The 17,842-nt window shown below is 38.7% G+C and overlaps 1 protein-coding gene across 2 annotated transcripts in view; it reads left to right on the plus strand.

Moving 5' to 3' along the window:
• NFKB1 (nuclear factor kappa B subunit 1) overlaps positions 1–17,842 on the plus strand; it is a 113,475-nt gene that overhangs the window by 22,961 nt on the left and 72,672 nt on the right. The window contains exons 2-5 of one of the 2 annotated variants that reach the window (XM_032400904.1): positions 594–639; positions 5,376–5,451; positions 9,522–9,562; positions 13,628–13,726. In XM_032400904.1, coding sequence (XP_032256795.1) covers positions 601–639; positions 5,376–5,451; positions 9,522–9,562; positions 13,628–13,726 — 255 coding nt within the window. In that variant the 5' untranslated portion in view covers positions 594–600. The remainder of the gene's footprint in view (positions 1–593; positions 640–5,375; positions 5,452–9,521; positions 9,563–13,627; positions 13,727–17,842) is intronic. The other variant, XM_032400905.1, reaches the window with a different exon arrangement.

Raw genomic sequence — 17,842 nt, forward strand, 5'->3', positions numbered from 1 at the left:
CACTTGGACGAGGGTAGGAAATGACTTACTGCAGTGGAACGCACTGGAGGGCAGAGCATGGCACACCGTAGTTGTCCCCCCAGTGCTGCACAAATCACTGACCAGGCCCCTCTGACAGCAGGAGGACCCTCTCTGAGCTTTTCAACTCTAGACGTGGGTAGAAAGCTTGGACACGGTTCTAGCACCATCACAGAATTCATGAAAGGTTGGAAAGTAATCTACACACAGAGCTAAGACTAAATCCTTGAAGTCTAGATGGTGACAAATAGAAATGACCTCTGAGAATTTCAGTATGTATGATTTTTATACAGAGGATGAAGATTGGTTGCACCAGACTCCAGGACACTGTTGTGAGCTTGCCATGGTTTTGGATTGTACATACGTGGTAATTCTTTGATTGTGCAATTTTCCTGCTGGTAGATTTCGATTTCAAAAAGGAACTTCTCTTCTAAGGTTGATGTCCCCCCTCCTAAGATCTTTTAAAAAGGATTATGTTTGGTCTTACTGGAATAATATAGTTTACTCCTGCATGATGGAATTCTTAAGTGTCATTCCATTCTTATACTCTGGTTTTGTTTTGTTTTGATACACAGCTCCAGAATGGCAGAAGACGATACATATTTGGGAGGGCATGAACAAGTAAGTATTATAATCTCACTGATAATTTTTTTGTAAATATTTTCATATTTTTAAATATACAGAGGCAGCAGTAGTAGTTATCAGGAAAACTCTAAAATTGGTAAACATTTATTTTAAATTGTTTTTGCAGTTTCCCTGTCCCTCCATGTGAGGTCAGAGAGGACATGTCATATAAAATGAGTAACTTAAACCCTCCTAGCACACGTACTATTGCATAAAAATTAGATATGCTACAGGTCAAAGGATAACTACCATATTAGTTTCCCAGGGCTACTTAAACAAATGATCACAAACCAGATGGCTTAAAAAAAAAAAACAGAAATATATGGGGTGCCTGGGTGGCTTGGTCAGTTAAGCGTCCAACTCTTGGTTTTGGCTCGGGTCATGATCTCGGGGCTGTAGGATCAAGACCACATCAGGCTCTGTGCTGGGTGTGGAGCCTGTTTGGGATGCTCTCTCCCTCTCCCTCTGCACCCTCCCCCTCTCCCTCTCTAAAAACAAAACAAAAACAAATATATTCTCTCACAGCTCTGGAGGCTAGAAATATCAAAATCCAGAATCCAGATGATGACAGGGTTGGTGACTTCTGGGAGTTCTGAAGGAGACTCTCTGCTCCCGGCCTCTCTCTCCTAGCCTGCCAGTGGTTGCCAGCAATCCTCAGTGCTCCTTGGCTTGTAGCTGCATCGCTCCTGCAGACCCGCCTTTTTCCCTGGGTGTCTCTCCCGTGTCCCTGTGTCCAAATCTCCCTCTCGTTTCTCTTACGAAGTCCCCAGTCATGGGATTCAGGGTCCACCCTTCAGTATGACATCTTCTTGACTTGATTACATCTGTGAAGATCTTATTTCTAAGTAAAGTTACGTACACAGGCACTGGGGGTTAGGACTTGAATGTGTCTTTTTGGGGGGAAACACAAAATATTTATTTAAAGCTCATCTAGTGAGGAGGCAAATTAGTGTAGTGAAAAGAACTCTGGCCTTAGAATTCAAATATATTTTGTAGGTGCCGGCTGCTTCTGATCAGCTCTTAAAACTTGAGGAATCACTTGGCCCCCCACCATCCCACTTTTCTGATTTGCAAAATAGGAATGCTAGCCCCACACTCACAAGGGCGTTGAAAAGACTGAATGGGCAATGAATGTGTGTGGGGAACCTATAACTGTTCATTATAATTTTATTTTCGGTTATGAAGGGATACCAATTTTTTTTTCGCCCAACTTTTTACTTTGAAAAATTTCAGGCCTATAGAAATATTGAATAGTCCAACAGATCTTTGTTGATTACTAATATTTTGCATCCTCCCCATCCCTCCCTCTCTCTCTCCCTCTGTCCTTTTCCCTCCCTCCCTCTGTGTGTGCATGTATATATACATGCGCATACATACATATGTGTTTTATATATTTTATATTAGATTTATATTAAATGAACCTAGGGTAATTACAATAGCAATATTAAATTTTTAATGTAATGATTTTTAAGGAGTATTTAAAATATTGAGATTTATTCATTCATCAGCTACTTATTGAGGCATTACTATGTACCAGAACATTGGCTAGGAAGGACTACAAAGTGATAGAGCTGCCATTCTAATAGGAGGAACAGAAACATAGTTTCTATATAGTGATAAATGCTGCTGTAGTTTGCACAGAATGAGCTAGAAATGTCAAAAGGGATCACTCTACTACCTGGAAGGAAGAGCAGACTTATGAACGGCTTTCCAGAGAAAGTCTATGTAAGCTGTGATTTGGAAAATGTAGTTTGCTAGACTAGACAAGGAGAGGGAACACTAGGTACCAGGACACCCTGGCCCAAGATTCATAATCATTTCACATTAAAACTTTAGCGGCAACTACCTAAAAAATGGATTTTCCAAATTTACGCATGCAGACAGGAAAATAAAACCAAAAGTGAAATACTTTTGAAGGGATCTGGTATCACTTCTTCAAATAAAATAGACTTGTGTAGCATTCACTACTCTTGACAATGTTCTGATTTATTTAGAAAGAATGAGTATGCATTGCTTTTCACATTGAGATGCTCCTTTTGAATTTTATTGTACAAATGGTGATATAGGATCAATCTAAGAACATTTTCTTTGATTACAGCAGAAAAGATATTTGGCCACTCATATTATCAAAACCCGTGTTTTACCTTTCATTTTTAATATGCTATCTCTAACATTTGAAGGCAGACTGTAACCAGCATTAGGGTTGTTCTGCTTGGTTTTAGACCATGCTTTCCTGTCTATACACAGGAAATCTTATCAACAAGAGATGGTCCTTTAATGCCACACAAAAGTAAAACCTGCTGAAAACATTCATTTCGAGAGTTTTTCTTATGTGGGCACTTTTGTGATCATCAGCAACAGGGGTGGGGTACAATCTGATATTTCCATTTTTGAGGCGAGAGGTCCTTGAAGTAGGAGGTTTTTTTTTTTTCCCCCTTGTCTCAAGCTTAACGGTATATATTTCCTGAAGTGTACATGTCCTCAGTGAAATATCCCCAGTGTTTTAACGTATTCCGGAATTTGCTGTCCAACTGTGACCTGATACACAATGCAAGGTGCAGTGCACAATGCGGCTTCTGTCTTCCTTGTCTGAAGTGGCGTGTGTGCACCGCTTCCACGACCAGCGCTCTGCCCTCTCCTCGGTTATTTTAGCCACCCGCAGGACCATAGGGAAGACATTTTTTTGCTAGGTCATCTCCTCTCTGAGACCAGCAAATACTCTGTAAGGGGGGGGGGCCCATTTTTTAAAATAGCATGTTTTTTGATTCCTATGTTTCCTTTCCAGCGAACAATGGATAGCATACGTGAACTTTACTCTTAAGCATTGAAGTGGAGCAGATTTACTGTTCCTCAATTGAAAATTTGCATACCTCACAACTGGATCTGAAATGTTCTTTATTTAAACACTATGCTTCTTACTCTTGATTTAACTAGGCATACTAGGCTCGTAGGTTCCAGGAACCTCCAATAATATACTAATAAAAGAAAAAAAAAGGAGGGGCGCCTGGGTGGCTCAGTCAGTTAAGCATCTGCCTTCGGCTCAAACGTCTGCCTTCAGCTCAGGTCATGATCCCAGGGGCCTGGGATCGAGCTCCACATCGCATCGGGCTCCCTGCTCAGCGAGGAATCTGCTTCTCCCTCTCCCTCTGCCCCTCCCCCCGCTCGTTTGCTCTCTCTCTCTCTCTATCTCGCTGTCTCGCTCGCTCACTCTCAATTAGATAAAGATTTTTTTTTTAAAGGAATAAATTGTAATGCTGCTTTTTCTTTTTGTTTAATACCAGCTTACTAACTAGCATATCATAAAAAATGAAATATGGTTGGTTTTTGTGCGGTCCACAGATGTTTAGGTTGAAACAAATGCTAAGCTCAGAAATATAAATTTTAAGTCCTGAATGAACTAAATGGAAAGGAAATTTTCTCTTGGGGTAAGTACTTATTAGTAACTTATCAAGATAGAATATATAATTCAATCAACACATATTGCTTGCCCACTGTGTTAGTTCTCTGTTGCTACTGTAACAAATTACCACACATTTAGTGACTTAAAACAACACAAATTTATTCTCTTACAGTCTGAAGGTCAGAAGTCTAAAATCCAGGTGTTCACAGGGCTAAATTCCTTCTGAAGGATTTCTTTTCCTTGCTTCTTTGAGCTTCTAGAAGTGGCCCGCATTCCTTGGCTTGTGACCCCTTCATCACGTCAGCTTTTTGTTTCCACTGTCATATCTCCTACCATTCACTTTGATCTCCTCCATCCCTCTTACTGAGCCCACTTGAATAATTCAGGATTATCTATGTCCATATGAGAGAGAGAGAGAGAGAGAGAGCGCATGAGCAGGGGGGAGGGGCAGAGGGATAGGGACAAGCAGACTCCCCGCTGAGTAGGGAGCCTGATGCAGGGCTCAGTCCCAGGACCCCAAGATCATGACCTGAACAGAAGTCAGACACTCAACAGACTGAGCCACCCAGGCACCCTTCTGTGTCTGTATTCTTAATTTAATAACACCTGCAAACTCCTTCTTGCTATGTGAGATAGCATTCACAGGTTCTGGGGATTAGGATGTAGTTGTTTTTGGGGGGGCACCATTATCCAGCCTATCACACCCGTTAAATTCCAGGTATTTTGCATTGTGCTAAGTAAGTAGAGGTGAAAAAAAAAAAAGTGAGGGAGCTCTGTGCTCAGTTATATCTGTTGCTTAGACTGTAAGTTACATTTTTAGTTTTTCTGTAAATTGCTCTGGGGCTATTGCCTAATTCTTACAGGTCTTGAAGTTGTATGGCTAGAGTAGGAGTTTCTTTACCATCGTCAGAGAAATATTTCTAGGATTTCTAGGACTATATTCTTATGCTCATATTTTTGAGAGCACAGCTTTAAATCATTCATTAAAAAATATTATTAAGTATCCACTCTGCGATAAATATACACTGGGCCCTAAAGATATACTAATAAGCAAGCTACACCAGGGGCTGGCCTCTGTGGACTTTATAGTTAGGTCATTCTTCTCAAATCCCTTTGTCACATAAACATGGCCCAAACACGTAAAGTTCTGTACACATGAGAATTTCGCTAGGTCTCATGAACATGTTTTTAAAATCCTGACTTGAAATATTTTCAGATTTTTCTTTGCGCTTTGGTTTTTGTTCCAATAATTGTTTTAGGTGTTTCAACTTCAAATATTTAATACAATGTTGGAAAAGTAAAGTTTGAATTATTTAAATTTTCTTTTTTACAGATGTTTCATTTGGATCCTTTGACTCATACAATATTTAACCCAGAGTTATTTCAACCAGAGATGCCACTACCTACAGGTAAGAAAACTCCTCATCCCTGTTACCCTGTCATTTATTTTGCTTTTGTTTTTTTTTTAAATTCAAGATTCGCTAATAGCTTCTTGTAGCAAGTCAGTAATATGCCTAGAAAGGAAATGGTGATACATGTTTTAAAAACCAACTTTCACTAGACTTGTTGGAACTATATTTGCACAGACTATACTTGCACAAAAGTGGTGTTCCATCCCACGTACCCATTGTCTGACTTAATTGTTAGTGATATCTGTGAGGATGGCTCGGAAGGAATTTTTTTCCGGTAGCATTTTCCTTTTCACGCAGTCTTATTAGCTCTGGGTTCTTTATGACTCCTGTTTCCTGCATCCCAGATGCACGTGAGGTATTCTCCACTTCTCAGGTCTGTTCCCCAAACATTTATTTGAGCATCTGTTATGTGCCATCCAGTGTGCCAGGCACTGGGGAAACAAAGTTTACAAAAGTTTACAAAAATCATAAAAATCATCTCAGTAGAAAAATCATCTTTTAAAAGTTTTTGGCTTCACAGTCTACCCAATTGGATAAAACTTATGTTAATCATCCTTCCTTCTAATATGACCGTATTATTACCATTGACAAATTGTTGAATCTCATATGGATGATTTAAAAAATCAGCTCATTTAGTCTCTTTTTATTTATTGATTTGTATGTAAGCTTTGTGTGATGGCTCTTTTTATGTGCTCCTCATACCACTAGTGGGACTTAACATATGCTCTGAAGCAGCATGAGTAAATTGTGGAAGTTGTATATAGAACAGAGAGTTTTGGGTTTGGGGGATCTGTCTGGCTCAGTTAGTAGAGCACGCGACTCTTGACCTCGGGGTTGTGAGTTTGAGCCCCATGTTGGGTGTAGAGATTATCCTTAAAAAACAAACAAACAAACAAAAAACCCAGAGACTTTTGTAATCACCAAGTGGACATCAGCTATTCTATTTACCATGGACTTGCTTGTCCTCATTGGGAGACTTCATCCAGTTTGTACCATTCTCGCTTATAATTAATATTGTTACTCTGGTACCCACTTTTCTTTTTTTAGATCAAAATGTTCTGTGTTTTTTTATCGCTCTTATGTATATCTAGGAATTCTTGGGAGGGAAAAAATAAATCTGCTATATGTTCACCTTCCCTAGCAGAAGTTGTATGGCTGAGGCCTTTCTCTCTTTACCCCACAGAACGTATTTTGTAGGCTGCTGTATGTGAGGTCTCGTGAAGTGCTGTCCAATCTGAGCTGTAGGTCAGCTTCCTGTGAACAAGTAAAGATCTTGGTAGCTTCTGGGCGCCTGGGTGGCTCAGTTGGTTAAGCGACTGCCTTCGGCTCAGGTCATGATCCTGGAGTCCCGGGATCCAGTCCCGCATCGGGCTCCCTGCTTGGCAGGGAGTCTGCTTCTCCCTCTGACCCTCCCCCCTCTCATGTGCTGTCTCTCTCTCATTCTCTCTCTCTCAAATAAATAAATAAAAAATCTTTAAAAAAAAAAAAAAGATCTTGGTAGCTTCTGTGTTTCCTGTGAACTTTTTATTCTGGGGTTCAAAGTTCTTTCTTAGTATCAGTGCTTTATTGAAAGCCTAAGAACTTGGTTCTGTCCTCAGAAAACATAAACATTTCCATTTAATGCCTTGTAAATGCCAAGCAGTACCCTGAGTAGATGCTTTCTTAATGTTTTTATTTCATCAAGTTTATGGAGGTTGAAATAAGATTATCAAAAGAAACATCTCAGTAAGTATTATGTGGTCAGAGCTTCATGTTGTAGAAATTATTTTGCCATAGTATTAGAAAAACTCTTAAAATTATACTTCAAAATCTCATATTCCAGTTATTACCTCATCATTTTTATTGTTATGTTTTTCCCTCTCTGCTGCAGTGGCATAGTCCAATTTTTATGATCCAAGATGTATGAATGTTTTATTCACATTTTAAAGGGTAGAGAGGTTATGTAAGCCAATATTAACTTGTAATTCTCATGGATGTTTTATCTTCTTGAAATCTGAAACTATTAGTTCTACTACTTGTTGAAGACTCTATGTGATATGGTACAACTTTTAGGTCTATAATGTTATATATACTGTAAGTTAAATTTCTCTACATAGTGGGATGTTACTTCATGGCATAGAAATGTGGCCAAAATAAAATTGGCATTAAAATGACTACATGCATATGAAATCTAATTTTCTAGTTGATTTAACTTTTGAGTGTGTTCCCTAAAAGAGAAAAATGGCCTCATTTCACTAATAAAATTCCCAAACCTTGGAATTTCACATATTTAAAGGAAATTAAACCATACAGCAAAAATAATAGCAAACCTTCAAGTATTTCTAGAAGAGTTAATAAGTGAGAGACTTGAAGTTTAATGTAAACGTGATCTAACTCTTCTATATTTTCCATGACATACAAAGGTTGCTTTTTTAGAGGCCTCTCTTCTTGATATAGCATTCAAGAGGGAATGTTTTTATGAGTAGATTTGTTACATTATCACACAAGCTGTATTAGTAATGTGAAAATGTTTCTATTTCTAAGCAGTTTTATTTCCCTATCAAAAATTAAGTTCTAGCCATTTTTTGGAATTTTTAAATTGCAATTTTTTTCCTAAAAGTATTTTAAGGTATCCAGGATAAATTTCATACAGACAAGAGAAGATTAATTTTCTTAAATTAATACTGCATTGGCCAGTCACTACCCATTTTTCCTTTTTTGTGTATGTTTTGCTTCAAATTCAGTCATTTTTCAACTGACTTCCTTATAAATTTCTTGCATAATAACAGGAAATAATTATACCTTTGTTTCCTCCAGTTCTCTAGCCTTATCCTGATTCATCATAACACTGAGAAGATAAAAATAAATTCTCTCTTAAGTTATAGTTTATTTTTTAATTTCAACATGAAGGTTTAAATCTTTTTCATAAACTTATTTATCTAAAATAATATGAACTTCTGTTATCTAAAGGAATGAACTTCTGGTTAAGAGACTGAAAGACTGAAATGAACACAGAAACATTCTCCTAGAATTTTGTTAGTATCAGACATTTTAATTTGCAGTCAAATGAGTGAGAAACACCATATGCCTCTATTGCAGAGCTGAGGGTTATTATACTATTGACATAAAAACCAGCTGGGGAGCTTAGGGACTTTCTCATATTGAACAATTTGATTTTATACTACCAGAGGTTCTGATTTGCTTTTGAATTTTCCAAAGTCAGATATGGTCAGGGTATGGATTAAGCTTCTAGTCTTCTTTATGTTTTTATCATAATTTATTGAAATGCAGCTATCTTCAATTAAATTTTTTTCAGGATTTTATAAAATGCCTGTGCTGTTTTAGAAGAGTTGATATGAGAGTATTCAGTATTCAGAGATTGTATACAAACATCAAAAGCTATGAATTAGCAGGAAAAGTCCACCAGACTTTTGGTCTGATAGACCAAATGAAATTTGGGAGGGCAGGGAAAACAACCTAGCCAGTTGGGGAATGAAGGCAGTACTTGGGGATTCAGATAAGGGAAAGGAACCGAACACTTAGTTCAGGAAAGGCAGGTAGCCTGAGATCACTATCTGTGTATTTCACACATGTGGGCGCAAGCTCAGTCTCTTCTACTTTCACATTAAGCACATTCTCTTTGAGGAATGGAAGTCAGTGTCTAATGATGTGAAGGCAAAAGGAAATGTCATGGTGCCCAGGAAATGGTTGCTGCTTTTGACTGGTATTTGTGTCATTTTAAAAATGCTTTGTTAGTAGTCAAGATTTTGAAGTCTGTTGACATCTTCATCCTTGCCAGATGGACATCACACCTTTTCTTGGATTGTGCAATGTGCTGTCACCATTCAACATATGTTTATTTATCATGGTTCTCTAAAGGCATAAAACTGTTGTTAAAAATAAAGTTACTAGTCAAGTGAGGAAGGTAATTATATCAGTATGGAATTTTAGCTAACAAATGAATTTGAAACCTCTATTTAAAAAATAATTTCAGGTTTTTTTTTTTTTTTTACTTGCTTTATATTTTGTAGCAAATTTGAGAAGCCTCACAGTTTCTTTTGCTTTCTGTTTGTTGTTTTCACTTTTAGCAGATGGTCCATACCTTCAAATATTAGAGCAACCTAAACAGGTAAGAGGATTAAAGGGATGGGACTTCCTCTTTAAATGTGAGATCCATAAGTCTCATATTCATATCTCAAGCACTGAATAAAATAATAAGTGAATTTTACAAAGGAAGTAGCTTATCTAGAAGTTTGGCAGCCTACCAAATTATTTGACAACATCATTTGTCTACTTTACATTTCTCTTAGTCATTCTTCCAAGTGTCCTGAGCCTCAGTCGTAGTTCTGTAAAACCTAGATGATTACAGATCCTTGCTACCTCACTATCTCCACCATCTCTGCGCTTAGCAGCCACTCCTAGAAAAGGCATAGGTCATCTCCATTCATTTTCATTTGTAAGGAAACAGCCGTACATGCAGTTCATAGACACTGACTTACACCCATCAACCCTGTCCCTGCACAGGCGGTAATTTCTTAGTCTTCCTCCTTCCTTTAGAAGCTCTAGCCCTTTCTGTTTTTTCTTTGGGACACATGACCTAAGGTATTACAAGTACCAGTGAGGTGTAGGTAATGTATTAGAATGGACAGTTGAGTCCTCCTCCCTCTGGGTGTTAGCCTGAGACTCAACCCCTTTGGTGACAGGAGAGGAGCATTTTATTTTATCAGGTTCTTCCTCTGAACCACTAGATTTTGTTGGGGATGCTTGGGAATTGAAGTGGCTTCCTCACCATGCCCCGACTCTGTGGATAAATATTTATTGGAAATTGGATGGGACCATTGCTATGAAAGAGGAGGAAAGAGAATCTTCATGTTTTTCTTAGAGGGTATTGGGGAGAGCTCAATTATGAGGGGATTTTTAGGAGACTAGTATAAGTCCCCCACAGAATGAGGGCAGAGCAAGTAAATCTCTGAATGGATGTGCTTACCACATTTGTGTGAGACTGGAGATGCGTATACCTGCTGTCTTGCAGTTAATACCCAAAACCTTTCTTAATGTGTCTAGTAGCTCTGCGGAGTGAGTGTAACACTTCTGCATTGTGTAACATCTAACAAATGCTAACTAGGTCAAGAACTTAAATAAAGCATCCATTGTGGTTACTGTAATTGTGACATGTGTTTAGATTTCAGTTAGAATTTAAAGGATAGAACTATCTTAACTATCATTATAAAGCTGGACTGAGATAAAAGTTTCTGATGCGGAGACAGAATGCCACATGAGACTTCGGACACTGTTCTGGTCGTTTGCAGTGGCAGACCGACTCCATGGGCTGCCAACATGACTTGCCTTTGCTTTACCTCCATGTCCAGTTCTTTAGCAGTGACTTCTCACTAGAGGTAGCCAGTTTTCTCAAAGACCCTCCTAGTGGAAGTTTATCCCCTTGGAAGTCTGTGCAGTGGTCTGGCCTCCTGGAAAACTTCCTAGCTTTCAAAATCTGCTAGCTCATGAAAGTGAGAAATCAAACTAAAATCTGTGTCTCTGCATACCAGGCAAAGCGTGTTTTTCAAATATCTATTTTCATAAGCATAAACAATAAGAATTTTTAAATGCAGTTCCTTATTATGGGTCCAACAGTTATAAGGAAAAATTGACACACGTGATTTACCTAAAGGGCTGTGTAGATCCAAAATTCAAAATTTAATTCACTATGCGTAGATGTCTAAAAGCTCACCTGAGTAAAACAATGTGTTTGTTTACCAAGCTGATGTTATTTTGATGTCTGACCCCAGTGAAAGTAAAAAGATTGTATTTAAGTCAGACTTTCTGACAGGATGGTTGTAGCCCTTGCCTTTGAGGTTGATGACGCATCGTAAGCAAATGGAGTTACTAAAATGAATGTCTGTGGATCGACAGACCTCTGGTCTCAAAAATTTAGAATCAGAAACACATTTAGACTATACATGTGAAGACATCTTATCTTCCTGAAAAAAAATGTAATAAATTTCCATCCTCAGGCTAAAAATTCCTTTGCACAGAAGTTTAGATACTCTTATGCAATCATGAATACTATCTATTATTTTTCAAACTGTTAGCAAGCTATTAAGACATGTCTCTTTACTCATATTCTATTTGACACGACTCCCAATGAGATATAGAAGTATACATGTATATATTTTTCCACCTGCCTAAAGGAATTTTGTTATTAAAGACAATGAATTACTTTATTAAAGTTTTTATAATAAAAGTTAGAAAAATGTTTTTTCTTTGCCACAATTTTCCCCAGCTCTGACAGAGATGAGTCATAGCGAAGACTACTAATCTTTAGAATATCCAGTTCTGTTGCATATTATTCAGTGCTGATTATCTAATGCTTTTTAAAAACTGAGGTTGTATTTAAGTAGATTAACAGTCAATAAATATCTTTATGGTTAGTCAATTCTGGAGGCTCATGTCGTGCATGCTGCTGCTTTTTCATGCTTTTAGAAATTTCATTTCATTATTAAAAATAAGCCAACAGCCTTTGTCTACAAAAGGTATAGGGCTGAACGTGTAACTTATTTTTTGGTTTGAATTTGGTGAGAAGCAAAACAGAGGAATTCCTCCTAAGCTCACCTCAAAAGGTTTCCCTGGTATTAGGTTTGAAATCTCCTGAGGAGTCATATGCAGAAGTTGTTTTAAGTCCCAGTTTATTGAGTTGATCATACACTCCAGATCCATGTGTGACTTGAGGAACTTTCCCACACTAGGGAATTTACTTCAGGCCTTACTCATCCTGTGAAATATGCTTTAGGACTGATCCTCTTTGGAAATCAGAAAGTTCTCAGAAAATATAGGGACAGTTCCAGATGCTTACCAGAGGTTTAAATTATTAGTTCAGGGCCCCTGGACCACTCAGACTATTTTGTAAGACCCTATGAAGCATAATGAAATGTAGTGCAATCTAAGGAGGGCAAGAATTTTTACATTGGCCCATGAGCTCAAAGCTGTTAAAACCTTTGCATTTGCCAGGCTTTGCAATTGTTAAGAGTATGCAAGGTAGAAAGCCCCTACCAGCAAGTCGTGAGTGTGCGGAGCTCCTGATGGCCTAGTAATCTAGCACTGTTTATATGAAATCAGTCCCACTGTAAAAATAAATGAAAGGTGAGGATGTTTCTTAAAGTATATTAAGATATTTGAAAAGGATTTAAAAAAAGAAAAACTGTCTGATTAAGCTTAAACTGTAACACTAACACATATTGATCGACAGCTTTATAAAGTTGAGTCTTTCAGGAAAAATATTGAAAGCTCCCTCATTATTAAACTTCCTTAGTATCAGATCCATTTTCATAATAGTCTTTGCTTTATTCTTGGTATACAAATATGTACAATTATCACTGTTAGCTTTGTAAATCATAAAATGCTAGAACTGGATTAGACCTTACAGGTGGTCTTGTCTAATCTTCTCATTTGTATAGATTAAAAAAAAAACAACAACAACAACATGGAACTTCAGTGTTTATCAGCCCACAGTAGTTCACATGGTTAAAGGTGTCCAGCTGTCTCTTCACTGATGTACTATATCTGTAGAATTCTTGGGTTAATAATATTGAAAGGGATTATCTGGTTTTGGATTATTCAGGTCAGTTAATATATCAAGCTTGAACTTGATGATATCAATAATCATAAAATCCAAAATCTTCTGAACTGTTGCATGGAGTGTGTTCTACAACATGGATGCAATATATTTAACAGGACATTTCTATATCCCCTCCTGAACCAACTGTAATCAGAGTGGATAAAGGAATTCCTTTAAGTAAGAGTCAAAGAAGCGTAAGTCAGTAATATGGCCAAGTTCAGAGCTTGGCAGCAGCAATTCGAGATGAGGAAGCTCTGATTCAAACAAGCTGCAGCATGTCGAGTCCAAGGCTTAAAATCTTCAGCGGCTCAGTCTCCGCATATGCACAGCAGGAGAGGTCCTGCAGGGTTAGGGACCTGGCTTTTAAGCCACAGCTCAGTACGCAAGTATCAATTAACATCTATGTTTATAATAAGATTATGGGAAAAGTGGTTCTCATTTGCAGAGTCCTCTTTCACAGTGTATGTTTTTCCTCTCTCACCTAATACACACAAGAATTAAACATTTGTATATAACTTTGCCCCTATAATTTTTAACAAGTGTTTCTCAAACTTGTTGGCTCTGTATTCACCTTTGCAGAGAGGATTTCGTTTCCGTTATGTATGTGAAGGCCCATCCCATGGGGGACTCCCCGGTGCATCTAGTGAAAAGAACAAGAAGTCCTACCCTCAGGTCAAAGTAAGTCTGTGATGTCCTTCTATATGATTCTGGAAGATCTGATTTCCTAAGAGCAAAAGAAAGGAATGCTTTATGTGAATACCATCTGCCTTTGCTCCTAAGCTGTTCACATGATGATTATAATTTTTAAGTAGAAATTTGTCTCTTAGCAATAGAAATGACACGTTTTAAGATTCTGTTAATATTTCCATGGAGTAGAACTTACTTCAACATTTAACCAACTTTTACTATTTCTTGATCATCTTCAAGTGTTTCTTCGTTGTAATACTTCCTGAAATTTTAGTAAGTCTTCGAAACAAGTGCTTGATTTCAGCCCTTTGGAGATTCAGTGAGAGACAACAGATGACTGGGTGTGTGGATTACGTGGTACGGTATTTACAGCATGAACTCCGATCCAGGCTTTCACTGGGTTACCCAACACTTCTAAACCTCTGGACCCTAATGTGTACGATGCAGAAGTGTGAATGGTGTGTACCTCATAGAGTCTTGTAGAGATGGAATGCGAACATGAATATTAGTGTTCCGCAGAGAGCCAGGAAGTGCTGTAGGGCCTCTCCTTGAGCAACTGTACAGCAACACATGCCAGTCCTCGGAACCTACGGCTTCCTGGTGTGCCTGGAGTGGGCTTGGCCGAGCCGTTTACACATCCTCAAGTTCTTTTTCTGTCTGTTAGTTTAATTGAGAATATTGTTCTCAGAGTTAGTTTGAGTTTTTTATTCTCATAACATGACTCCGTGTTTCGTAGGCTGATTGCTAAGCGTTTTGCAGATAAGCCAGTCAATAATTACCATTTCGCCATTTGTAAAAGTTTTGTTTGTTCAGTAATTCAGGACTTTGGCAAAAGGTTATCAGCTCAGTTCCCACTAAGGTGTGTGTGCCTCTCAGGGTAGAACATTCTCGTATCTTTTGTTAGTTTGTTTTGAGGACTAGGTGAAGGGCAACAGGACAGAGCCTCAGTAAAACTGTGATGTGAAGGAAATTTGTCTCTGGTGTTGCCAGCCTTGTGTTCTGCCTTCTCCCTCTCCTCCCTCTCCACTTCTAGGTGCAGGCCTCTCTAATTTCTTATCCCTCTTCCAAGACAGAAGACAAAATACTGTGATGTTATTCCTTACCTTTTGAGTGAAACTCACCCATATTATCTAGCATCCACCCTACCTGTCATGTTTGCAAGCTAGCTGCCGTGTGGGATGGAAGATGTTTTTCCCATTCAGGGTCATCAGGCAGGGTAAATATGATGTGTTTAACTCACAGAAGGAAACCACAGCCGTAGGGTCTCAAGTCCTTTAGAATCTGGGTGAGGAAAGAGGAGCAATTAAACAAAGGAATTAGCATTTATTAAGCACCAAAGAGTTGCCAAATGCTTTACATATATGATCTCTTCTAATCCTCACAACAATCCCCTGTAGGTAAAAAGTGTAACGTCTGTGAGGAGACTGAGGCTCAGAGAGAGGACTTCACTCACCTTTCTCAAGGATCGCTGGCTCTTCTTTGCAGGCTGTTGCTTGTTGAACTCTCACGTGGAGTGTGTCCATGTGCAGTGCTGGAGGCAGGGACTGAGGGAACAGGACATGGGAGGAAAAGGGCAAAATAAGGAGCAGAGAACTGTAACTCTGGAAAACAAGAGGGAGAGAGGCTGGTGGGGGGCAAGGGGTACTCAGATGTTAGGGAGTCAGATCCACCACTTTTTCTCTTTTCTTTCTTTCTTTCTTTCTTTCTTTCTTTCTTTCTTTCTTTCTTTCTTCTTTCTTTGAGAGAGAGTGCATGCATGCAAAAAGTGAGGGAGAGGCAGAGGGAAAGGGAGAGAGAGAATCCCATGTGGGGCTTGAACTCATGACCCTGAGATCATGACCTGAGCTGAAATCAAGAGTTGGATGCTTAACTGACTGACCTACCCAGGCCCCCTCCAGTGCTTCTCTTTTTAACATATGTGTCTGTGTATCATCTATATAAATATTTTACGTGTTTATGTGTGTGCTTACAATAAGGATAATTGAAAGATACATGTTATCAGCTTTGGTATTGTTTATAATTACTGAAGAATTAACATTAAGAGAAAAACTGGGTGTTTTTTTTTTTTTTTCCGGACTGGCTCTGTACCAAAAATGTAAATTATGGTATTTTCATGAACTATTTACTTGAATTGCTCCAGTCTTTTGTGGCTAAGTAACAATTTTTGATACTAACAAATACATAGCATTACCTTTGTTGTAAATTTATTACCTAATAAAAAAAAAACGTTATCCATTTACGCTCGGTCTTCATACATCCTTCTCATGTAGTGGTTGCCGCCTCACATTTACAAAATAATTTAGAAATGAAACAGCCAGTGGAGACGTTAGAGGTTCTTGTCAAATCATAGTTTCTGTATCAAGGAGTTTAATACTTAGTGGGAAATACAGGTATATAAACAACTAAAAATAAAGAAAGTCAAAATATAAATGTGTAAGATTGCTCATTATTACACTGGAGCTACAGTGTCATTATTTCACCCAATCATTTATTTTTTATTCACTAATTCAACATATACTTATTAAGCATTTAGTCCAGTTGTAAGAAAAGGAAGAACAGTTTGGAGAATCTGTTACAAACTGTCATTGTTCTTCTAGCCTGTCTTTGTTCACTGAGAGTTTAAATGCCTCTGCTGTTCATAACAGTTAAAGGAAGTCATTTTATTTATCTTAAAAGCTCTTACTCAGAAGGCTGGAGAAGAGGGAGAGAAAGACACAACCATGAGGCATTTGTCCCAGAGCTCTTCTCCCAGTCCCCTTTTAATAGGTAAAAGGGGACCTTTCAGGTTACAAAGGGATTTTAAATCCCTACTCTCTGTAAAATTCAGACAGAGGAAAGAGTTGCTCTCAGTATCTGTCTCTTATCAGGAGGATCTTTACAATTGTACATGTCTTCTGTTGTAGTGAACTAAGCACCCATTCTGTGTGAGGCTGGAAGGGGGAAGCAGTGGGCCAGATACAACTATATCAGGGTTTCTCAGACTCGGCACTACTGACATTTGGGACCAGAAAACTCTTTGTTGTGGGGGGCTTGCCAGTGCATTGCAAGATATTCAGCAGCATCCCTGGCTTCTACCTGCTAGAAGTCAATATAGCCTCTCGACAACTGTGACAACCAAAGGTGTCTAGGTATTGCCAGTGCCCCCTGGGGGGGGCAAAATTACCCTGCCTTAGGACCACTGATCTAGATGCAGGGTCAAATCAACCGTAACCTTTCTCCTATGCATACTTTTCTACTTATAAAGCTGTTGCACATGGGTTATATGGAATTGCCTAAGTATATTATTTTGCAAACATATGTACTTTTCTCCATTATTAGTAGATACTTATTTTCAAGATGATGATCACGGTGACTGTATAATTTCTTCTCGGATCTCTGAGCTAGCGTACTGGATATTAAAGAGAAAGACAGAAAAGAGAAGAAAAAAGATGTCTTCAACATTCCATATTCTGATAACTGCATATCTAAAAGTTAACATAGGAGCTCTGTTGGCACTCGGTTATGAACTGTTACAGAAGAGAAAGTGAAAGTGGAAACAGGCTCAGACCAGGCAGCGGGCCTGCAGGGCTGCTGTTGCATGTGAGCAATGGGATCATCACTGGAATTGTCCTCATCCTCCCTTCCAGTGGAGGGAGGTATAACAGGGGGTGCCCCGCACTTACCGCAGAATCCATTCCTGCAGGAATTCAGAGGGAGGGCATTTAGATTTACTGGGAAGAAATGCTATTTCTGAGGTCTACATATGCTACATCCTTACTAAGTATATTTGTTCAGTTTTAACAGTGAAATATTACGGGCTCTGCCTTTTCCTCACCTCCAGCCTCCTACTGTTCTCTTTCTCCCTCTCTTCGAGCACACCACTCCCTTGAGAGGCCTCTGAAAGGCTGGTGGCTCCCCATGCTGTCACACGCAGGCAACAGCAAAGGGTCGGGGGCCACCCTGAAAGCTACTGGGGTTCACTGTGACCCCTAACAACACTTTATAGAGTGCGTGAACGTAAAACCCACTTGGCTTACTCTCTTGCTAATTGTCCAGATATGATACTCAAGTTAAATCATTTTAAAACAACTCTAGGGGTCTACCTACTCCTTTTTCTACTGGAATTTT

Source organism: Phoca vitulina, unplaced genomic scaffold (genome assembly GCF_004348235.1).
Source record: "Phoca vitulina isolate PV1807 unplaced genomic scaffold, GSC_HSeal_1.0 scaffold3, whole genome shotgun sequence".
Classification (NCBI taxonomy): Eukaryota; Metazoa; Chordata; class Mammalia; order Carnivora; family Phocidae; genus Phoca; species Phoca vitulina.